This window comes from Grus americana, chromosome 8 (genome assembly GCF_028858705.1).
Source record: "Grus americana isolate bGruAme1 chromosome 8, bGruAme1.mat, whole genome shotgun sequence".
In the NCBI taxonomy this organism is placed as follows: domain Eukaryota; kingdom Metazoa; phylum Chordata; class Aves; order Gruiformes; family Gruidae; genus Grus; species Grus americana.
This window is the reverse complement of record NC_072859.1, coordinates 19,979,380-20,003,562: the sequence shown is the minus strand read 5'-3', so window position 1 is coordinate 20,003,562 and position 24,183 is coordinate 19,979,380. Positions and strand designations below refer to the sequence as shown.

The 24,183-nt window shown below is 43.3% G+C and overlaps 3 protein-coding genes across 4 annotated transcripts in view; all 3 read right to left on the bottom strand.

The window, feature by feature from the left end:
• Positions 1 to 2,982: 2,982 nt before the first annotated feature.
• C8H1orf52 (chromosome 8 C1orf52 homolog) lies at positions 2,983 to 6,274 on the bottom strand. The gene is made up of 3 exons (XM_054833152.1): positions 5,612 to 6,274; positions 5,282 to 5,489; positions 2,983 to 4,041 (listed from the first exon to the last, which is right to left on the bottom strand). The coding sequence occupies exons 1-3, from the start codon at positions 5,870 to 5,872 to the stop codon at positions 3,959 to 3,961; spliced, it is 552 nt and encodes a 183-aa protein (XP_054689127.1). The 5' UTR covers positions 5,873 to 6,274; the 3' UTR covers positions 2,983 to 3,958.
• Positions 6,275 to 7,162: 888 nt separating this feature from the next.
• Positions 7,163 to 18,129, bottom strand: BCL10 (BCL10 immune signaling adaptor). Of its 2 annotated transcripts, none has more exons than XM_054833149.1 (3): positions 14,980 to 18,129; positions 10,685 to 10,973; positions 7,163 to 9,592 (listed from the first exon to the last, which is right to left on the bottom strand). In XM_054833149.1, exons 1-3 carry the CDS (start codon positions 15,067 to 15,069, stop codon positions 9,222 to 9,224), a joined length of 750 nt encoding a protein of 249 aa, XP_054689124.1. In that variant the 5' UTR covers positions 15,070 to 18,129; the 3' UTR covers positions 7,163 to 9,221. The 2 variants fall into 2 exon arrangements, with proteins under 2 accessions (XP_054689124.1, XP_054689125.1); XM_054833150.1 differs by lacking the exon at positions 14,980 to 18,129 and adding an exon at positions 14,483 to 14,901.
• A 1,143-nt stretch (positions 18,130 to 19,272) lies between these two features.
• The window catches only part of DDAH1 (dimethylarginine dimethylaminohydrolase 1), a 65,296-nt gene continuing 60,385 nt past the window's right edge, over positions 19,273 to 24,183 (bottom strand). Inside the window, exon 6 of the mRNA XM_054833148.1 lies at positions 19,273 to 23,807. Within this exon, the coding sequence (XP_054689123.1) occupies positions 23,691 to 23,807 (117 nt within the window). The 3' untranslated portion in view covers positions 19,273 to 23,690. The remainder of the gene's footprint in view (positions 23,808 to 24,183) is intronic.

Sequence of the window (24,183 nt, the reverse complement as noted above, 5' to 3'; positions counted from 1 at the left end):
ATCTTCAATAGCGTCAGCACGCATCGAGCTGTCGCATCGGAATAGAAACTAACGGGGGGGATGCCTTGCAACAACCTCTCCGTTAGCATTTCTGGGAGGAAGGCTGCCATGAAGGCCATTGTCCTCAACAGCTGTACATCTATACTGATGTGAATTCTTCCTGTCCAGATCATCCTGCCTTTCTCGGAAATCCGAGGAACGTAGCTGCTATTGTGCCAGCATCTGGAGGCAACACAATGTGTTCATTGCAAAGTAACTGCCTTCCAGCCGCCGCTTTTCTAATCTTGACAAATTTTTAAGAGAATTTTCTCAAATCAAACTTGTATGCATTTTTTACTGCCTTTTTTCCCGTTACACATAATGATCATCATCACATTTGATTCATCATAAAAACAGTGCAATGATGAGTTAATAGAGGGCTAATTTTCAGAGCCAATCTTCCCCATTTGTCAGCGGGGGTGTATGTTCGCTGTCGCTATCTCCTCTTGAAAGACAATCCAGGATAAACTGTTCTCTAGTTAGAGATTTTTTGAACATTTGAGCTGTCAGTTTAAGTTTGGTAAGCGTTCACTCACGCATTTCACACATCCCGATGCACACAGTAGCTAGTTTTTCATTATTAGCTGCCCAAACCTGAAGAAAATGTACCAGTCTGCTTCTTGTTCCATCAAGCTTTGTCCTTCAGCGTCTTCAGTCTTTCCCTCTTCTACTTTCAAAACAAATGAGAAAATCTTATTGCTAATTTCTTCACACTTACCTGATCTGCTTCCTTTAAGCACCTCATCATTATCAATTTTTCTTGGTTTGTACATCTGTGTCACTTCTAATCATGCAAAAAGGGGACGGAGACTTGAATCCCCTTTTGGGGACTGCTGGATACACTCCTGTAATTGCAAGTCCTATCAAGAAATCTTGAGTTGCTTCAGAAGCTGCAGCACTAGCATTTCTCTCATCATCTTCTCCTGAAGATGAAGCATCTCTACCAAAAAAACTTCCAGCAGCAGAACCAGTCCACCCAGATAACTCAGCTTCAGACAGGCTCTCACAGCCTTGTTTGAGATGTTTTTCTTTTAAGAAAAAGCAGCATAGTTGCTTTTGCCATTTCTCCTGAATAGGGAAGCTGCCATGGTCACTGCTTACAATGGAGATTTCTTCAACTTGTAAATAATACAACTAATCATTCTTCTCCCAGATTAGCCACGCTGGTTTTTCTCCTTGGAAACTGAGTATCAGATGGCGTTAACTTCAAGACAACTGGGCACCCCGTATATCATATGATCCGAAAACAAAAGGAGTGATTAGCATGGTTACTTCCTGAGCTGCCCCCTCGAATAGCAGAGCAAACAATACAAGGACAAAAGCCTCCTTGGGCACAGCAGTTGTGGGAATGCATCCCAGTTCCAGAGCTGGTGGCATTAACCTTCAGCTGTAACGCTCTTGCTCTTCGAGGAGCCCTCCAGTAGCAAACAGAACTATTCTAAGACTTGAGAATTAGGCAGTCCATTGAACCGCGTACTTCACGTCAAATCCTTCAGATTTCAAGAAATGGTACCATTCATCCCACATAACCCTGGAATAAATTCTGTACAGAGAGGATAGCAGAGGCAGATTTCTCAAAAAGCATCTTGCTAGACATACTATAATCTGCAACGTGTTGCCTGGACACAAACTGAACCTTTGGGAAGCTGATCTAACATCTGCTTTTCATATCTGAACAGGAACTTGCTACTATTCCCTACCCTCAGCTCTCAATGCCAGCTACAGTATAAACACATTCCTGTTTAAAAAAGAGCATAAGCAGTCTTTCTTTCTACCACATTCTCTGAAGATTAGCACCTTCAACCTAGCTATATTAGGACAGCAGATACAGAAAAAACCAAACCAGATTAGAGTGAGCCTTTTCATTCAGAGACTTCACGTTCAGCACTGCAAGAAAAACATCCTTCATTTCTTTGTAAGCAAAGCTGATGGAAACCAGTTGATCTCAGACACCCAGGACCTAGAGACCTGCTCCCTGAGAAGCAGTACCAATCCACCTCCTGAAGTGGATGATGCAAGGCTGCATTACCTGCGTATTCCTGCAAGAGAACTCTTCAGCATTAGATGATAATTTTTAGTGGAAGCTTCACACACTGTTCCTAGAATGAGGGAGAATTTACATTAGCATTCTAGACAAAGCAAAGTACGGGCATTTATAGTCTCTCAGCTCAACAAACTGCAGATTTTCATGCTCCACTGGCTCTCCACCTAGCAAGAGCTCCACTTCAGCAAGCAGTCATATTTGACTGCTGCGCAGGGGTCTTCATCCCAGCTGGAACTCAGCAAGGTCCTCATCAAGGGCGTGGGAGGTTCCCCCGGCAGCCTGGAGGCCAGCTCTGCTCCGCTCCTGCGCTAGCCCAGCCATCGCAACCCGAGATGGAGCATTTTGAGAAACTGCACACAGATCTGGCACTTCATAAGCTTTGTCTATGACACCGTCCCTCATCTAGGAGCTTGCTACGACAGTATCACATACTTATTTGGGTTTGTGCTAGGAGAGCTGGGGCACGGAGAACCCTCAGCTGCATACAAGTACCATTTTTTGAATCGTTTCCAGACTGGCAGCATGGAAGGGGTGGAATATATCGTGGATTTGGCCCTACAGCCTGTGAAATTGGCAAGGAGCAGTTGCGGAGTCTGCAGGTAGAGAAAGATCCAGAGACAGCATTACCACGCTGCCAAGGCTGGAACTGCTTAACTTGTAGCTAACTTCATATGCTCATTCACAATGAATACATTTTTCTATATATTGAGGTTCAAAAGAATTTTTAAAAAAACCCACTTTTAAAAATACTAACATATTAGCACATATGCATACAGAACCTGTTCTGCCAAATTAGAGCTAGTCCAAGACAGAAGGAAGATAAAAATTATGAATGTTTACATTAATTGTTTAATTACATAAACTTCTATTAGTAGGCCTAATCTCACTGCAGATTTCCTATGGCACAGAAACTTTATTTGAAAACAAACCTAGAGCAACCCTCCCTCCAACCCAGTTTTGCTGGTATTTTTTCATATACAGACCCCAAAATCCATGTAGCAGCATATCACAAATGCAACATATACTGACTAGGACTTCGAGAAGATTATCAGCTGTTTGTACGGAAACATATACTATTTGGCAGTAAAGACTCAATCATAGCTTTGTCGTAAATTTTTTCCACATATTCTTTTCTCAGTTTTAGGAAGAATACGTTAAATGCTTCAGATCTTCCTGCATCAGTTAGTCTCATGTTTCACTGATGCAGGTCACATAACATCAAAACTAATTATCAAATACTAAACTCCATTATTAGGTCCAAGTTTGCAGTTGTATGTTTATTACAAACAAAACCCTGAGGAATCTGTTGTGTCATAAGAAACATATCACTGAAATGCATACAGTAGAGAATTCATCCCTTCTATTCACCAAGCATGCAATGCAATATTTATACCGCAGATGTTTTCAAATGTAGTTTTATTCCAGTGACCTATTTGCAGTCTTTACATACATTTCAAAACAACATTAGCAAACATATCACAGGACAGTATTTAAAGAAACTTTAGTATATACTCCTTTATAAAAGGTTTTGACACAATGGAAAAGTCAGTCCAGAAAAGCTCACGTTACCAGGCTTCTTGATAAACAAAATACCATGAAGCCCTGTAACCTGCATGAGCACCAGTATCCATCACAATGGATCCCTCTTCTAAAACTCTCTTTTAAATAAACAGGTTTCAATTTTGTTCAGTAGACGAGTTTCTATCACGACACTGTCCACTTAATTTTGTGCTTTCCAAAAGGCAAGCATACTACAGAAATAAAATTCCCTACCCGACAGGAGAGAGAAATTCAGTAAACATGTATTTGTTTCCCATTCCAGCAGAATCCAAGTTCATTGAAATTCTCATTATGGCTAAATCCAGCATGCCCTGCTTATAACTTCTTCTTCTTTGTCTGCTCCCCGGAGTCTAGTTTACGTTTCTTAGCAGAAGCTGGTTCATCATCTTTTTCACCATCTTTAAATAAAAGACAGAGTTAATCAAAGTCAGCAAAGCCAGTATCTTTGTCTTAAACACCACCCTCATCTCAGCACCACTGACTTAACCATATCTGAGATGCCTGGAAAAAAAGACAGTAGTATTAACTGACAACATCCTCAATTTTGGAATGTGGACAATATGTGGACAGAATAGGAATGATTACTTGTTACAACTACCACAGACCACTGAAGATAACTAAGAGGTTGTTTTATGCTACTGTACAGTACCTGTTCTAAAAAAAAATAATTACTTGAATAGATAAGACAAGAAGCTAGAAAATGACGTTTTAGAAGCAGGAAGTAATGTCAAAGTCAATTAACAGTTTATCTTAGTCTTTGGATGAAGGCTGACTAAGAGAAATGTGTAGGGGTTAAAAAAAAAAAGCATACAGAACAAACAGAGCAAGACAGAGACAGAAAAACTGCCACTGTGGAAGGAACACCCAGAGGAAAAAAAAAAAAAAAAAGAGCAAGACAGCAAAAAAACCCTTCCTTTGGAGAAGGTTTGCTGACAGCTTTACTGGCAAACCAAAACATTATTGTGTGTTCTAAAAGCCCAGAATGTCTTCTTCTGGTTTTGTTCTCTTGGTTGTTACTGGTTATTCTCTTTCTCCAGCACTTTAAAAAGGTAATAAAAAATTCCTCCCTCCTGCCAAATAATTCTTTACTTTCGAGACTACCATTACAGCTTCTGCCATGATTAAAAGTGAAGAGGATAGTAAATATTTTCTTCAGTAATCTGTCACATGGACATTTTATTTAATTCCCCTCTCAGCCCCCAAGTATTCCAAACATTATAAAAATAATCTGACCTACATCTACACCTAAGGTCAAGTCAGCAGCACTTAAAGATGCTCTCATAGCACTTTCTGGTTTAGCGGTACAACACCTGAACCTGTTGGCTTCACGTAACCACAGCTGTACAGACTCCTTAATCATTCCCTGCTGCCACTAAGGGCAAGGGAAGGGGAGCAGAGAGATTGCTGGCGAGTCTCAATTCCAGGAAAACCAGGACAGACGCACGGGAGTCCAGCCATCCCTGCAGCCAAGCTGAGCAGCAGCGGATGCCCGAGAGCCCCCCCGAATCCCCCCAGCCCCGGGCAGGACGGGCTCCAGTCACAGCCCACTCACGGAACGCGCCCCCTTCTCCTCCCCACGCACAGGAATTTGAAACACACGCCTGTGCGAAGCACCGCTGCCGTACGCCGGGACCTCACCCGATTCCAGGGGTTCCTGCTCCTCATCCGGCAGAAACCTGGCTTTGCCGGCCTGCCGGGGTGCGTCGTCGCCGTTGTCCTCGTAGATGTTGGACCACTTTATGGCCATGTCGAGCGCAGGGGGCGGCGGAGGCTTCTTCTCGGGCGGGCTGTAGCTCTCCGGCGGGGGCACGGCGTTGGTCTTCCACACCTTGAACTCCTTGGGGGGCTGCAGGAGAGAGCAGCGCACCGTCACACCGGGCCCCGGGGCGGCGGCAAGGCGGCGCGGCGCGGCTCGGCCCCACCACACCGCCCCGGGCTGCCCCCCCGCGCCCCGCCACCCCCCCACACCTCCTCGGGCGCCCGCAGGACGCGGCTCTCCCAGTCGATCTGCTTGTTGAGCGGGTTGTAGAGGAAGGCGGGCGGCTGCGACACCCTACGGAAGAGCTCGTCGGGCGGCGGCAGCCGCGGCCTCCGCCCCGGGCTGCCCCCCGCCGCCGCGCCGCCCCCCGCCTGGCGCTCGTCGGGCTGGGGTTCGTCGGTCTCCGAGTCGGAGCTGGAGCTGCCGTAGGCCGCGAAATAGCCCAGCGGGTCCTCTCCCTCCGCCGCCATGGCGGGGCCTGCCGCCGCGACACCGCCCGCACGGAAACCGGGCCTGCGCCGAGGGTTCCGGCCTGCCGCCGCGGGAGCCAGAGCCCCCGGAGCCGCGCCGCGGCGGCCCCTGCTGCCGCCTGCCCGGGCCGGGCTCCGCGCTGGCCCCCGGGAGGCGAAGCCCACGATTATTTCGTGTGAGAGGGGGTCCCAGTTTGTAGGTGGCGAAGGGGATCCGCTGAAGGAGGAGGTGAAAAAGCTGACCTTCCCACGCCCGCCCCGGGGCTCGCCCCCAGGAACCCGGGGCTTTTTCCCCTCTAGGTGACCATAGACAGATACAGAAAATCAGACGTGAAACCGAGACGACCTCCATTTCTCCTTTTGCACACCTGCAGGCCTAAGTTGAGAGAAAACACATTTTCCTTAATGTTCGAGCATTAGCTAACCCTGGGCAGATAAAGCTTTGAGCATCACCTGTCCAGTTCCAGCTTAAGCAGTCACATCGGCTATTTACCAAAATAGATTTTTCAAAGCTGTTGGAAAAATTTTTACTAGACTTCTCTTGTCAAAAAGGCCCATGTACCTGTATTTGCATCAGCTACAATACGTCCTAGTACCATTTAGGTTAGATATACTACCACAGAAGCAGGATATGGTCTAAGGAAGGGGCTTTAGTTATAATATGTTCAATTCCTTTACTGTAAAGACACTAACCTGTGTCCAGCTGATCTCTCATAATCAATACTATAATGGTTATTTTTAAATAAATCTTATCTACAAAGTATAATGAAAACAACTGCTGAAGTGAGCCTCCACGGCCCCTGCAACATTTGCAAATCCTTTTTTGAGTCATGTTCCTCAGCACTCAAAGGTTTTGTTTCTCCCTTGCTATTAATAAAAATAAAAATCTTAATTTAAGAATGAAGTCAATATACGCATGGCTGGAAGCAGCACTTCTCACATCTTTAAGGAGTTGAGCAATCAAGCCATATAACACCCACCCCCCCCACCCCCCCCAACTAGGAATCAGGTTAGCAATACTAGTCATGAACCACAGAAAGTGTAGCTAGGCAGACGAGGTCTTAATTTGACATGCATGTTCTCCCTATACACTGCTCTTGAACACGGTCCTGCAGGCACAGGTGTTTCACATTAAGTCAGTCTTTCCACCAAAGACAAACCTCTCTAACAAGACAACGAGAACAAAAGCCTCCCACACACACAAAACCAAAACCATGCATCCAGATACTGCCATGAACTGCTCTTACACCCTGTACGTTTTAGTAATGAGAGAAGCAGGTAGGAAAAGAGGCAATTATACAAAAGAATTTATTTCAAAAGTTGTGATAAAAATATTTCAAAATGTTTTTAAAAATGCATGTTATAAACATTTGGTAAGAGAATACATTCAGTAAAGTCTCAGGTTAATAGGCTCCACCGCAGAGCGATCCCTGCACAGGCAGGCTCCCCGCAGGCTCTGCGGCACGCTGAGGGGCAGGCAGCACACCTCGTGTGTTCGGGCTTGGACCTGCAAGGCTGTCTTCGCCCTGAGCTGGTGCTCTTTTTCAGTTAAGGCCAAGCTTGCTCACTCTCCTCCATTTACCAGGATCCATGAAAGGACCCAGACCTAAGCACAGCTCTTTAGGCGGTTACAGTGGGCATTCAGACAATCAATTTTGAGACATCTCGAGTATGTGCAACTACAGTTCAAGTTAATGTAAGAGAGGGATTGAGGCCTACTCTTAATTTCATGTCAGAGAGAAAAATTTTGCTTCTATATTTAGGCACTAAATTTCCAGAGTGCCTTCTGAACCAAGTGGTTTTGTTGAAAAGCTTTTTCACTGTCCTGGCAGTCTACAACCTTAGATGTATATGAGAAAGCCAAGGATTTTTTACAAATACTAAACAGAAGTCCACATCTTCATCGAACGTAAGCTATTCATACAGTAAGTATGGAGTGTCGTTGAGCATTGCAGTTTATTTTAACCTACTTCCCAAACCAGAGTAAACATGGAAAAAAAAAATAATTAGAGACCATATTGAAGTCCTGCAGATGGCCTGTCTCCACAGAAGGAGAACACAGTTTTGATAGTTTTGACTATCAATCACCTACGTTTGAATTTGAATGGAATTACACAGCCATAGCATTGTATGAGAGCTAAAATAATTTAAAGCCTTAAATACAAACCTACCCTTTGATATACTGAAAACATCCCATCACTTTAAAGTGTAGTACTGCAGAACACAACTGTATGCATTTCCAAGTAAGAGTTTGTCTTTGCCTAGTAATTTTAAGTGATTATAAGCCAACTTCTTAAAAAGTAATTACAACTCCAGAGTAGAGAGGAACACAGCATGTTACATTGTGTCAAGAAATGAGAACCTTCCCATGTTGAAATACTTTTAAAAGTATTTGACTCTAAACAACTTGAAATGTAAACCTGTCTATCTGCTTTGAAGAGTAGGTATCTGAAGTGCAACATTTCCAGGAGTCCTGCAGTTACCGTTACTTTCTTGCCACAGGACTCCTCCTCTACTTACCTACTGGGACAAAACACACAAACTACTTAATACATTTTCTTAAAGCCCATGATGCCGTTACAGCAGTTTACATTCCTTTTACAATACTAGTGAGAATATATATTTAAAGTGCATCTCAAATCAGAACTCTCTAGCAAATATACAGGAATAATATGCTAAGACTTGTGGAATTATATTTGCTAATGCGAATCACTGCGATATCGAGTGCCTTTTGATTTACTGGTAGGACAGAGAACGAAGTTCAGACAACTAAGAGACTTCTTGCAAATAAGCATAGCTACAGATCTGGCCAGGTTTCCCCCACCCCACAAATGGAGCTGCACACACATACACAGAGGGCAGAATTTATCCTACAGAAAAACATTTAATTTGATAAATGAGTTTAAGATTTTTGGTAAGTCAGCTTAAACTTTTAGTTCAGAAAGTTATTTTTCAGTAGTCAATACTTTTCCTAATCATCTTTCCCAATTCGCCCATCCCAGAAACTTTAAGAAAAACAGATTTGTTAGTATCTGTAGGAAGAAAAAAACCTATTTGTTCTGTAACTTAAATATCTGCAACTAAGTGTGAAATATTAAATAAATGGTTGAAAACCAAACCTTCGCTGGTGTAACACCATGATCTTCTGAAAAAAGCTCCCTAAAGAACATAAACCCAAGCAGCTCTGGAGTCACCCAATCACAAAAAAATTACTCCCTAAAAACTGTGAATAGCATAGATTGTTTCCTCTGACTTTGCTAGTTAGCAGTTTGAAAACATTTTTTAACCTTTATAAGACATCACACAAAGTTTCAGTACCATTTGGATGAACAGCCAAAAGTCACTGCATTCACTGTGGTTGAAGAGAACGCGACCTCAAAGGCAAAAAGCAATTGTCACTTGTTGAACTAGTACATGGTTCTTGCTGCTCTGACTGGAGCTCTGCAGGGAGGGGGGGCGCACCGGGGTCGCCAGGCCCTGGTAGGGTGGCTGAGAAAACCACACACTCTGCATTTCCCATCTCGGCAATCGGTAAATTCATTGAGTGAAGAGAGACAGCAGACACAAATGCGGCGGTGCTATAATCTTCTTCTGGATGATGTATCTGGGTAGATTCTTTGTCTTTTGTTTTATCAAAAAAATTAGATTCATCAGAATATGATCTAGAAAGATTATTTGTTCCTCCATACAGTGAGGTCATACAGGTGCTGCAGCTTAGACCTAAGAAAAAAAACAGAGACTGGATTTAATTACAATATGATGCACTCTTAAAACTGTGCTCTGACTTAATATCAGTAAGATAGTCAAAGATCAATAGTCTATATTTTTAACAGACTAACCTCTTCATCTCACCTGTGACATCCCAATATTCATGACAAATTACAAAATACATGCAGGTTATCAAGGCTGACGTGAATGATTTCTCTCTATCAGCTATTTGACAAAGATGCACCATAATTTAAGCTTCATTTGTGGAAGTCACTTTAGCCCTTTGACCTATCTTTTGATAGATTTTTCTTACTGTGTTCTTCAAACTTTTAAAAGCTTCAGCTACATGGTTCTACTCCAAAGTGGACTGTGTTTGACAGCTGTTTTACCTGAAGCCAGAGAAAACTTGAGGCCTTCCATCTCTAGGGTTAAAATGTACTTCTTCCTTCTTTATTTCTCTTTTGATGGGGGTGGAAGGGGAAGTAAGGGTTTTGGTTTAGAAGGCTTATACTTTCTTTATCTGCCTTAAAATATGAGTACATATAGTCACTTCAAGCTTTGTATGTCAACAAAACCTCTCTACCTGTGTGATGTAACACACGCATACATTTACAGTGTCTAATTTTAAGTTTTGGCATTGAAGGCATACAGAAGAATTCCCCTCAGGTTGCATTTGCTAGCTTATGTTCTGCTGAGGTGCAAAGTTTAACAAAACCAGAGCATCCTGCCACTGCAGTAAATTGCTGCAAGACAAATGCAAGATGGAAGATAACCACCTATTTTGAATTAGAACCTCACAGAAGCAAAACTGAGATGTAAAGACAGACTTACCCATCATAACAACACATGATAGGGTTTTTTGCGATTTGTTATTTATGATGTGTTCGGGCAGTAAAAAGGCAAAGCTAGGATACATGCACTAGGATCTTAAACCCAAACTGGTGATATTTCCAGGAATGGTGTCCCAAACACTAGAGGAAGCAAAAAACCCCCCAAATATCCAAACTAAACCCTCTGTACTAAGAAACACCATTTAAAGAATTGTTGGGAGTTTAATTTTGCAGACTCTCAAAATAAAACTTATGTCTTACAAAAACTTCTCACCTTTGAGAGCTTCAAGTTTTTCATTTTTGACTTTCAACACTACGTCAGTTATCTTTTGTAACAGGAAGTTTTGTGTTCTTTCTCGTCTGATAGATTCAATCAAAGCATCTAGTCCCTTTGGGTTTTCTGCTAAGTAGTCCAGTAACTTCCCAGTTTTTTTCCTACTGGAAGATCGAGAAGATATTTCTTCTGTGTCCTCTCTAGTGAGTATTTTCTTTGAACGCAGGTAATCAAAGTGTCTCTCAGCTATGATTTTATCACACAGGTAAGGACGCATCCTTTCTAAAGCCTGAAAAACAAACCAAATATTAGCCAATCTTACAATTTATTTAGAACTCTGTATCTGAAACCTATATGTTTTTGATACAGGCTAATGAAGCAATTTTTAAAGTTGCCACTGTGTTACCTAGCAGAGATTTTTCTCAGCATAAAAAAACCCCAACCATATTTTTTAAGAGCATAATCTAATTTACTTATCCCTTTCATTAGTTTTCTTTATGCGAACTCTGGAGTTTTAATGCATGTTAAGTAATAAGGTGAATGCTTACTCAAAATGTTAATTACATCAAGTCTGCAATTATCACATTTCAGAACAGTCACCAAGTAAAGATGAAAAGGAATTATACCAACAAAACACAACAGTACCTACTCACTTTGTCTACAGACACACTCATTCCCACTGACTACCCGACTGCCGCATTTCCATACTATTTGTATCCACGAGGCACAACTCCAAAATATTGCAAATATTGATGTTTTCTGTACATTGAGTAAAAGCAGTCTCAGAGCAACAGCATGAATATACTCACTGTTTAAAAGGTTTGTTAAATAAACACCACTATTTACAAGTTCAACAGACTACTGACACCCAAAATACATGCACTTTCATCCACAGACGTACCTACTCTCAACAACTTTACTGGCTGCTTTGTGTCTTCATCAAATTGCCTTCTTTTGGTTTAAGATTTCAAACACTTGAAGCAACTTGCACCCCTCTGACATGCTGCACAGACCACTGAGAGTTAGTGGAACTCTAATGACTCTGGCAAAGCAAAATGACTCTACCCTCTGCAGCATAAGCAACCAGTTTACACTTGTAAGCTGAAGTTAAGTCCTCTCTAAAACCAGCAAAAAGAAAGAGGTGGAACAATCTGCTCATGGGAGGGGATTCCATCCATCCTCTAAAGACCCCAACATACAGCCAATTAACATCTGCTACGACAAAGCAGAGATGTCTGTCTTGAGCACTTCAGCAGCAGTGCCACTTTGCATCTTCGGGAACTGTAACACCTAGTATCAGATCACATTCCATTACAGATCTTCTTTCTGGGGAAACATACTATCTTTTGTAACCATATTCAATTCTAACCTAACTACCAATTTATTTTGGAGGCAATTTATAGGAGCAATGTCAGAACTAAAGACTGCCATGTCACCACTTTGATCTCCTCCTTGGAAGATCAAGGGTCCCTATTTTTACGTTTATCAAAACAAAAAACAATCTTCCTCCACCTTGTTCAGAGGGTACATAGAAGCACAAACATTGCCAAAATGTAAATGATATTAATCTTATTTCAGTCTGTACATTAACAAGCCTGCCTGACGTCAACATTGAAACAGAATTAATGCATGTGTTCATAACTCTCTGGTTTCAGTATCTACTACTCTATGAATACGAGAGTCACAAATGACATCTCTGTGCTTGAAAAACAAGTTCTCATTTTATCTAACACTACAAAATTGGCAGTTTCTCCCATCAACATTTTTCACTGTGCAAAATTACACAAGAAGCCAGACACCCACTAGCTGAATATTACTGATGTGAAAAACCACCTCCCCCAAAGTCTCATTTGATTCAAAAAAAGAAAAGAAAAAAAAAAAAAGATTTGAGAGCCAGAAGGAAAAACACCTTTACATAAAAGGCATCTGAAGTGATGGAAAGAAACAAAACTTCCTTCCTGAAGAAAGTTTTCAATATCCTCCTGCTTTTTGAGATTAGGTTCCATAACAGTAGCACTCAAATTAAAATTGAAAACTGACTGTTCGCCTTATAGCCATTTACTAGCTTAGTAAATAGAAGCGGAGGAAAAGCTAGATATAAAGATGCACTTTAGGACAGATTATTTCAAACAGCAAAATACTGTCTGGCATACTGGTGCTAGGGAAAGCACAAATAACTCTTAAAGAAAAAACTTCCCCTCCCACAGCCAGATTAATTACTCGATCCAGTTTCATGTGCAGTGATGTTGTCACTAGTGGCAGCATAACAACTATGACAAGAGCAGAAAAGTGCAACAGCACAGCTTGTATCAGTTTAGGTGGCTCTGAATACACCTCAAGAGCCGAACTGCAACAAGCCCATGCCTGAATAGTATGAATGTAGTGGGCAATACAGATTTCTTCAGTTCTCATGGAATTCTAATCCTACCACCAGAAGGATCAATCAACAAACTCTGAAACATAAGTGTCAGTCAATGTTTTAACATTAGAAGAAGAGAACAAGTTGTTATTGAATAGAAAGACCATAGTCTTTTGACCAACATCTTCCCACAATGAGTCTTTCACTGTATGAAGTGTATCAGTCCTGAATTCCCCTCTGTGCTGTCCTCACAGGTTAACAGTTTGAGGGACAGAAAGAGTAAACACATTAAACAGGAGCTTTAAATATACTTTGCTCTATATTGATGACTTTGTATGGCTCATTGCCTCCTTCCCAGCTCTCAAATGTAAGACTTCAACCTTTATAACTCCTCCTCAGGACAAGTTTACCCAGACCAAATCATCCTTGCCAGTTAGCTTTCCGAGGTATGCTGTCACATAACATACATAGAACTTCTGGGAAGGCAGCACTTCAAGTAACTTTGATAGGATCATTTCAAACAGAACAGCTTTGAAACAGCTAAGTGAATTTACACTGAACCAGCACTTTGCATCATGAAGCTGCAACATTTAAAATCTGAGAGAAGAATTTCTAAAGTCAGATTTATTGGATTGTATTTTGATGATAAAACTAATGTTATTTCTTTCTACATATTAGGTTTCCAGCAAGTCCTCCAATTACTACGGGAGATCCTATAAGATTAAGGGCTGAAGCTACATACATGCACTTCTGTGAGGTGCAGCCGTGAATTCAGTCACTGACACAGATTAACATACACATCATGTTACATATATAGTCTGATATAAGCGGTTCTTATCTTTTTTTGGTGTAACTACCGGACGCTAACTATTGCGGTATACCCTGTGATTCCACAGAAGCAAGTAGTAACTCGAAAAACATGCCTCACAAAACTATGCTATGACAAAGCATTTAAAGAAAATTACGTACACATAAAGCTAGTAAGAAATAAAAAATGAACTCCAAACGTTCTTTATTGTACTTTAAAGGAACATAAAAGCCCAAATAAATCAAACATAAGACACTGTAAATTATAAACAGGAGCATGCATGGTCAATAAATAATTGATAAGCTGTGGTTTATTTTTTCTAAATCGTTTTTAAATTAACCAATCACTTGTTGAGGTTGGTTAACACATTGCCTGCTTCCTAGTCTATCAGAGAGATAAGTAAATCCAGACTGGATCAGGATGAAGTCTTCCCTCAGATTCTAGGCATCAGTGAGTGTGTGTGTGGGGAGAATAATCAGGAAATTACAGAACAAAAAGTCTCAAAAAATCAATATTGAATGAAAGTATTCATGCTCTAGAAGACAGAGCCTTATTGACACCAAAAGAAGCGCATACACTTGCAGCTAACCTATGGATACCATATTCATTACTCATCACTTCCATCACTTACTGCGGTACATACGGACACGACGAAAACCAAACCCCGGCTATTCTGGCCTTAAAACGCGGCCGAGGAGTAGACCGCTTGGAGGAAAACAGAAGAAAACGGAACTCGCAGGTGACTGCCCGGCCCCAGGGCTGAGCTTTCGCAAGTCACGACCCGCCTCACACCGGGAAGCCCTCCGGAGGCCAGAGCCGCGGGCCGCCGCTGCCGGCGAGCTGGGACAGGACGTCCCGGGGGCCCCAGGGCCGGGCCCGCCGCCCCCGCCCTGCCGCACGTGACCTGCCCGCCCCCGCGGGCGCCCTCCGGAAAGGCGGCGGGGAATTCCGGGCGGCGCGGCAGGGACCCGGCCCGGCGGCCGCTGGCGGCCCTCCCGCCTCCGCGCCGGTTCCCCCCCTCGGACGGCCGCTCTGGCAGGACTTCCGCTTCCCCCACCCGGGCCCTGGCCCCACCCTGCCGCTCCGCGCCCCGGGCACTCCGTCCTCTCGGCCCGGCCCACCACTTACATCCTTCTTCACCTCGGCCATCTCGTCCTCCGTTAGCAGCCGCCCCACAAACCCCGAGCCCGAACCCGAGCCCGGGCCCGGGCCTTCCATAGCGGAAAGCCCTCCGCCGGCGCTGCTGCCGCTGGGGAAAACCGCTCAGCGCAGCGCTTCCGGCCCGGGTCCCGCCCACGCAGGCCCGGCCCTGCCCCGCGCCCACTCACCCACCAATGGGTCCTCAGGAAAGGCACCCCGCCCCCACGGCGGCTCCGGCTGCCGGCGCGTGGCCCCGCCCAGTGGCGCGTGCGCGGAGGGGCGTTACCCCCCCCTTCCCTCGCGAGGCGACCGTTAATGTCGCTGTCCCCGTGTCCCGGCGCCTCGCTCCGCCGGCAGCCGGAGCTGAGAGGGCCCGCGCCGGCCTTCCCGTGCCTGAGGCGGGCCGGGCCGGGAGCCGCCCTGGGCAAGGGCTGCCTTCCCTTTCCCGCGGCGGTGCAGAGACCGACGAACCGCCGGGCCTGGCGGTGGGACTCCCGCCTCCCCTGCAGAGGCGCGGGGAGCGGCTCCCTTGGCGGGTTAAACCCTGCCCTTCTCCGGAACTGCCACCAGACTGCGGCAGGCATCCGTGCCTGCAGCTCGCAACTGCTTCCCGAGGTCATTTTAACAGCCCCTCCGCTGAGCCGGGTGTTCGGAACTGAGGGGGTGCGGGCACCTCGGCGTTACCAGCATTCAGCCACGCTGTACCGAAGGGCTGCGGCTTATCTGGGTCGTGCTCTATACGGCGTTTTTAAGACAAATGATTGATGACTGGAGGACGTGGGGATTTACACCAGGTTTTAGGGACTGACAGCGGTCAAGCCCCACTGCTGTACGGGGCTGCCTTCCAAAGCTGCTGCAGGTCAGAGAACGAGCCCAGCTGCCGGCAGCGGAGCGGCCCGTAGCTCCCGTTTTACCCCGGCCAGCCCCAGGCTCTCAGGCTCGGCAGCAGGGGGTGCCGCTGCCCCGCCGGGAGACGCCGCTGCTGCAGGAGCACGCTCTTAAAGGACTGAAGACGAAATTTAATCGGCATTTTTTTCAGTTGTCAAAGGTAAACCTCAGGTTATTGCTACAGTAATGAAAACTTTGTTTCCAGCAGTTAAACACAAAAGCGTATAGAAGTAGAAGCAATCAATACTGGGTTTTGCTTTCAGTAAGGAAAACCTACCAGTTTTATGAACATTCGTGAAGTCCTTTTGCTTGATGTGCCTTGTTATTGCAGTCGTACTTCAAATATTAACCGCAACAATATCTATTTTACAGTGCTAGCATCCCCAGCTTCTCAATAAACACATTGGATAGCAAAGGTCCTGCTCAGAACATTTAAAAAAATAAAGGACCAGTCACTGTCCTTACCTGTGTTGATTTCTGTAGAGCTGGGTGTTAAAATCACAGCCAGCCCCCAAACTGGTTGCCAGAAAACACCCGACCAGCTCTGCTCCCTGCCAGTGCTGGGAAGGACACTTCTACTCAGTGAAAACTACTTGAGACTCACCCTGACCTTCCAGTCTTGCAGACCTGATTGCTGGTGATTTGGCAGCACACTTTTGCTCACAACCTAAATCCTTCTGTGGTGTTACTCCCACCACAAGAAGCCTTTGTTTGCTGCACTGTATTTGAATTTCTCGAGACTGTGTATCTCTGGATTAAAGATCTGAAATACAAGGTAAATGAGTATTTACATCCCATTTTCCTGCTCAGAGGGCTGCAGGTCAGGCCATTTTTTTCAAGTCCAAGTGCCTATGTTGATCCTCCCTAATCTGTGCTAGGTACCCAAACACATGGAAAGGTTTCAGATTCTCTGGTGCTTCCAGTGACCTGACTGTGGCACTTCTGAGGTAGAGCTGGGCATCTTCCCAGCTCCTGACTCCCATCCTTGCTCGTTAAACCAAACACCTTCCAGCTCTTCCTCTTCAAGGTGAATTATATTGTAGACTTTGCTGGGTCTGTACAATACTGCTGATGAAAACAGCTATTGTGCATTCTGGATTTAGAGTATTTGTTAATAATCTTGCTCAGTGAGAGGTGCAATTTAAAGCCACACGATGTCCGGAGGGTTAGGCTGCTGGATTCTTGACCCATGTATGAGACAAACTGAAATGAATTAACTTCAGCAGTCAGGAAAAGAACATGTGGTTAGAGAATACAAGAATAGAATATATTTTAGCAGACTTAATGCCGATAAACCCTAACAGGATTTAATGGTCCAGGCAGCTGGAAGACTACTCTCAGTGTGAAATTCATTTCAGGAGATTAGCACCAGTTCAATATTAAGAAGTGAGCCTCAATGAGGAGTGAGTCAGAATTTCTTTCAAGGGAGCTGGGAAGATTTTGGACACTGCATTGGTTTTATGAGTATGTACATATATAATGTCCATCTAGAATAGATTTCTGAGCCAAAGTAGTTTTGGAAACTGCTTACAACCCAGCACTGTTAAAATCTTTCACAGTATTGGTCCTAGAAAATGTAACGCTGTTGCAGTTTGTCAGAAAAGGTCAGTCAGCTTTTCAGAGCTGTGACTGGCTCCAGGTTGTCTTCCTCATCTGGCCTCCAGGCAGCCTGGCCTTACTGCAGAGCAGGGGCCTCTACCTGGGGCTTCACATGCTCCCATCCCATTCTGCCCCCTAGTCCTTATTTAAGGGTTTGGGTCCTGCCCCAGGACAACCCCTTTTTGGAGCTGGCAGGACAACACACACACCCCCTTCCCCACCCCATGACACCAGCTGGGCTCTACACTCACACTTCCCTGGGGAGGAGGAGACAAGCTGCCAGGCGGAGACAAGGGAGAGTTTGGTTCAGTTACAGATCGAGATTGAGGGCCTTGCCCAAACTGAATGGATATCTGGAGCTACCGATGGCAAGTTTTCAACTACAAACCCACAGCAATCAACCTGCAGCTTGAGACTTTTTGGGGGTGAGACTGTTGAGAGCATCAGGATGTCTGGACTTTATGATGCAGGAGACCATGACTGATGCTTTTTTGATAGGATGTATTTACAGTGGAGAGTGAACTCGTACACCCAAGTGCAGAAGTCTCTACTTGCTGATATTCTACAGCTAAGTTTTGCAAAGGGCACTCCTTTTTAAATTACTATTATGCTTTTGAAGCTTTTGCTATTCTATGAGGATCTTCTTAATGTGGCAAGTGGGAGTGGCTTGTGTAGCTTTTGTTATTTTTAATTATTGCCACTTAGAAACAAATCCAAGTAAATTAGTGCCAACTCTCTCTCCTGTAGGTATGGGTGCACAAAGATGCATGGAAATGCAGCAGTTTACCATATTAATTGCACCAAGCTAAATGTATCGACATTAAATGTAGCATTGATTTAAATATATTAGTATAAAAATAATTCTTTTAACTAGTGTAGTTAAATTAGTACTACAGCTGTATTTAGATCACCCTAATGAAATCTTTCCTTGCCCCTGTTTCTCCAGCAAGAGGCATATTAGAATACGATTTATTTAAAGTCCTATTACTAGCAAAGCTGTACAGTTTGGAAGTGATGTAATACTTTTGCTACAGTACTGTTAATTTATGTTGGGTTTCTGAAAAAGTTGAAGCAACACTACTGAGGCCTTGACCAACTGAAACTTCAGTTGCCACCAGGTGGCACTGAAGGCCCACTAGCACTTACACACAGGTCCATGAAGCCTGGAGTAACTGGCATTGTCTCCCGAGATCGTTAATCCTAATATCATAACCTAATGATATTAGAGCACAAGGGCACAAGCAGAGATTAGCCCCACATGCACTATTTGTAGCACACAACAAGTAGCATTTAGATATAAAACATGCGACCATCTGTCACGTTACCACAAAGCAATGTCTGAAATGGAGTCACCTCTCTTGACATCTGGGGGAGAAAAGACACAAGAGCTACGTGAATAATTTAACCATAATGCTCATGCCACTAAACCTTTGTAGTTTCACCTTTTGTAACTTACAGTAAATACAGGAACTACAGAGAAAACACTATACTACAGTAATATCTGTTTAGTTGCCTCAGATAATTATAAAATTTAGTTACAACTCTTGTATCTAGAACACTCAGGCAATACACCCTTCCTATACATTATTCTTAAACGTAGACTCCAAATTCATGATTTGTTTCTGAAGAGTCAAGATTTCTTCTGACAGGCTTAAAGGTTTTAGCACTAGTGTCTATAATTAGCTTTATTTCTAGGCATGTAACAAGCTTCCAAATAAAAAGACAGCATGAAACAGTATTAAATTAAATGCATATGCTTTCAGTTGCAAAACAAGAGGCAAAAACTACACAGTGCACAGTACAACTGACACTTTATTCCTTCATGATGGGGATATGTAGTATTGAAATTGCAAGAGTCACAAAAAAAAATCAAAGTGCAAACCTCTATTAGAACAGATTATGGAATGTATTGATGTTTTTGGCACAAAAAGTGGGGAACTATATACTGCATCGAGATTTTAAGTTTAATGAAATGTCACACTTCTGTGTGTAGTAGTCATATTGGTGCACTGCAGAACAATACAATGTAAAACAGTGACTAACACGATTCACATGCAACTCTATACAAGTTACATCATACGTCCAGTTAAAACTTTTCTGAAAATACATGTTCACAATCACTTCACAAATACCATTCTTTAAGCAGTCTTTTCAGCTTCCTTATTGATAAAAGCAAAAATAGAGAATCTTAAACAGTATTTTCCCAAAATGGTTCCATATGAATTTGATGTTTTCTATCAAAGTAATTTGGCTCTGACATCACTGATATAATGTATAAGAAGCTGAATAAAATCTAAAGCTCATTTTTTTTCCATATTTCATCCCCAATTTGCTGTGAACAAACATCATTCTGTGCACTGACTTTTTGTTTTTAAAACTGGACATAGTGTTGCTTATGAGCTCTGTACCTATCACATGGAAATCACAAAAAAAATAATCAGAGCATAGCTTCATACAGTGGCATCAATTCAAGACCAAAAAGGAGTATATTAGCATGGAAAAGACAAAAATGCAGAAATGGAAGAATTCAAGTTTATCTTAGAAGGTACAGTATGCATTCACATTTTCATTGCAGAGAGAGACACTGTATTCACATTCTGGTGAAGAGAGAAACCCACATATCACAGCTCTTCCTATACTCACACAAGAAAGATCTATAATGCACGTTGTAGCTCTTTCATATGAACTCAGCTAAACCAATTGCTCAAAGGAAAAAAAAACAACAACCCTTGATGAGTAATTCAAGCCCCATTGCTGAGCTATTAACCACAAGCACTTCAGCACTGGCCTGCTATGTCATACAGCCTGACAGTTGGTATCAAGTGTGTTATGTGGGCAGCTATTAGTCTTCAGTGTCTCATCTCCTTTTTTGGTTTGGGATTTTATTATTTATATTAATCAAGGATGATGATTTGTATCAGGCATCTGAGAAATGTTCTGGTGACAAGATGTACAGGATGCCCATTAGATGCATATGTATCACAGCAGAAATGTCCTCACAACTGAATTCTTCATTTGGGCAACAGAAAAATTAGCAAACAGCAAGAACAAGAAGCATTTGGCATGATTTTAGTTCCTAGTACCATACTGCAAATGCACGAACCGAAGTGCTCTTAACGTTTTTGCTGTATAATGCCATAATAAAGAATAATGCTAAAAGCACAGAGATGAGGGCAATCCCACTAACCAGCTTAGGTAACTTTTGGCATCAGGCTAAGATGTAATTTAGAGCATCTATGTTAGGAGACTATGACATCTACTGAGACAACAGAGAGAAAGCAGGTGTGATTTAGAGCACCTGAATTCTGTGCCTAAAGTTAGTTTACAACTTGAAATTGTGACCCAAGGGAATGCAGGTCCCTCAGCCACTCCCTTGCTCTTTCTGTACACCAAAACGCAGCCCTGAAGGCAAGGAAATCTAAATGGCAATAGGTGAAAACCCAACCTCTCTGTCAATGGAGATGTGACTCCCCCTCTCCCTCCCCTGGGGAGCCAGGGGCATTCATTGTCACCTATTCTATTGCTTTCAGGGACACAAGATATGAACAATGACCACCACAAACGTTTCTCTTTCTGGAGTAATCCTAAAGAAGAGGAGTCACCCTCACGACTCTCTGGATCTATAGCTCCTGTTGACAGTCATCCTTCCAGCTCAAAAGAAGTTGCTCAGAGCCAAAGTAGACCCTTCAGTTTCTCATCCCTCCTGGCACCTGCTCAAGGAGGGAGTGAGTTTAGGATAGTCCACCATGGGTTGGGATACTCTGGAGCAGAAAAAGAAGACTGAAGTAGGAAAACTGAGGCAACAGAAGGCAAAATCACCTGGGGTTAAAACAGAAAAGTGCTCATCGTGCCATAAACTAGAAATGAGAGTATGAGGAAGAGACAGACAGGTGAAAGGTGAGAGAGTGTGGAAGGAAAAAAACAACCCACAACAGAAAGTTAGAGAGGTAAATTGAATAGAAATCCCACAGCCTAATGCTGTCCCAGTGTAGCTGGATGCTCTGGCTCCCCAGCAAGACAAGGGAACTGGGGCTGAAGGACATGGATGGGGGACAGGCCCCAGGAGGTACATGGGCAGGTCAGGGGGATTCTGTTGTGGCTTTGTATGACAGCTCCCATGGCTCTATAGGTTTTTAACAGAGTACAGCTTGCCTCTACAATGTCACAGTTAAATATTACAGGGTCACTTTTTGGCACAAAAATCTTTGTTTAATGTCAAGTCATTTTAAAATGTAAGATGCTTTATCAGGTATTTTAAAAGCACCAAGGGAAGGCAGGAAAAGAAGTTCCCCACTGCAATGTTTACATCCTTAGAGCCTGATCACCTGGGTCAGGCTTAAATGATGGCGCATGGGAATGGAGGAGACATTAGGAGAACCCTTTGGGACAGCACACAGCCATAAAACCAGCACTTGCTGTTTGGCTGGCTAAAGACTTCCTTTGGGACATGCTCTCTTTTCACATACATTACATTGCTCCTCATTGCGCTCTCTGCTCTCTCCCTCGTGATACCTCGTGTCATCACAACGTGCAGCATGCCCACAAAGCATCAGATATATTCTGGTAGCTGCCAGGAGGTTTCCTCCTCATTAGCCACTGAGATGAAGTGAGAGATATGCTTAGGAGTACCTACGGATATGAGTACTCATGTTTCCTCCCTTATGACTGCACAAAAAAAGCGCATAGGTTTCCAAAGGATATCCAAGTGTACACTCGGTTAATACTGTTTGCTTTCCTGCAGACCACATTGCCTGAGTTCCCCCTGCTCGCTTCCTACTGTACCTTAGCAACACACCACAAGTGGTTCAGGAAAGGTGGAGGAGATGTCTAGGAAGTTGATAACATGTTCAGACTATTTGTCAGTCTCTGGAGATTTCCCACTACTGCCTCTGTTTGGGAATTTCTCCATCCTTAGTTTACAAATGATTTAACAAGAAGCATGTGAATACAATGGGGTATGCTTCACTTTACAGTGGTGAAAAAAAGTGTGACTCAGTGGGTAAACATGTTGTGGAATTTGCTACAAAAATTGTATTTGTTTTAACTGAATACCACAGTAAATATTCATGCAATTGAAAAAATAAAAAGATGGTTATTGTTCCAAGAAACACTGCCCCAAGGGCAGATAAAGTACAAATGCCAATCTTTCAGGAAAAAATAGCTTCCCTTATTCACGAGCATAATCCAGGAATAGCTGTCCTTCAACTCCTTCTATTACCCTTTTCTTTTGAATTTTGCTAATAAGTGGCCTCCAAAAAAGGAGAAAACAGAAAGGAGAGACAGAAATTAATAAAAAAAGTTAAAAAAGAGAATTAACCCCCCCATATTTTAGATTACTTTTGTTGGTTTAACCTTTCCAAAAGCATCTCAACCTTTCATTTTTGTGGTCCGGGCACTCCCTGGGATCTGGCCTTTTTAAAAACTCCTCCTCCATTCTCACCAAATTGAAAGTCACGGCATTAAGCAGCAAACTGGGACCTGAACTTGTGGGACATATCTTGTGTGGCTGCACTACTATCTCTTTTTCTGTCATTTGAGTTTCCCAGGCAGGCGTTGCCCTTGAACACTCCCAGCGGAGGAAGCTTTTTCTGAAGTTGCTACCTGGCGCCTGAAACTGATTCCAGCCACAACTCTACCCAGCGGCAGCAACGTGATACGGCCAAGACAGTGTGCACAGTCCATTGCCCACTGTTCCAGCTAGTGTACGGAAAGCTTCTCTACCACACAAGATACCAAGTTCATGAGCCCATTGAGTTTTCTTCAGTCCCCCCGATACCTTGCATCACTGAAAGTAGAGAGGACCAAGGAAGGAAAAAAAGATGCAGAGCAAGAAAGAGGAAAAAGACAGGAGAAGGGAAGAGTATAAAGACAACAGAAGTGCTTGAAATGTTGAGAATTAGTTGTTTTTCATAAAATTTTCACACAGATATGTTAAATCACTAAAGCTAGGGGTTAGCCATTATAATTGTCTTCTGCTAGCCCATGAGACTAACATACTTCAGAGTTATGTGCCCCCCCAACAAACCGTACATCCACCTTAAATACCATCTACAAGGACATAATAAAAATACACAAAGCAAAAAATTTGTAAACAAGGGTTAGTAGCACAGTGGTACAGTAGATTGTCAATAAAAACAATAAAAGTGTGGATACAGATTCGTCTACCTTGTGTGTAACATTATTGCCAGTTACAAGGGAGGAACTCTGTAAACTCATAATTCTGAAGTTTTGTTAATAAGCACAGAGCAACAGGTGAGTGCCCCATCTACTTTCTCCAGTTCTGTGTTGGCTATTGGGATCAGCATGTGGTCCTTCAGTTTTTCAAAAACCTGTTTAGGAAAGAAAACGGAACAGAAATCGTTACATTTTACACCGGTTTTTTCTCTCAGTATTTACAGAGTGAACAGGCATGGATTTACCAGCAGGTGCTAAGCCATCTCGTCATTTGTGATCAACACTAACATTTACAGTATATGTGGCCTTCTGCCTATGGGATTCGTTCACATCAATGCGGCAGTGAGGGGAACTGTTGCTACTTCCAATTACACAGAAGCAGCACCAGGGGCAGAAGAGACAAAGTAATTAAATCAGTAGCGAAGATAAGGAGAGAGCCCAGGCCTCCCACCTTTCGCCATCTGGTATTTCATGCTGGGATACACCAGCCCATTCTGGAAAGCACCCAATTTCAATTCCCACCGACCTCCC

Coding starts and splice junctions, on each gene's coding strand:
- C8H1orf52 (XM_054833152.1), bottom strand. CDS start 5,872: ATGGCGGCGGAGGGAGAGGACCCGCTGGGCTATTTCGCGGCCTACGGC. Junction 5,490..5,611: donor TCCTGCGGGCGCCCGAGGAG/GTGTGGGGGGGT, acceptor TCTCTCCTGCAG/CCCCCCAAGGAGTTCAAGGT. Junction 4,042..5,281: donor GCAGGAACCCCTGGAATCGG/GTGAGGTCCCGG, acceptor TTTTATTTAAAG/ATGGTGAAAAAGATGATGAA.
- BCL10 (XM_054833149.1), bottom strand. CDS start 15,069: ATGGAAGGCCCGGGCCCGGGCTCGGGTTCGGGCTCGGGGTTTGTGGGG. Junction 10,974..14,979: donor TGGCCGAGGTGAAGAAGGAT/GTAAGTGGTGGG, acceptor TTTGTTTTTCAG/GCTTTAGAAAGGATGCGTCC. Junction 9,593..10,684: donor AAAACTTGAAGCTCTCAAAG/GTGAGAAGTTTT, acceptor TTTTTTTCTTAG/GTCTAAGCTGCAGCACCTGT.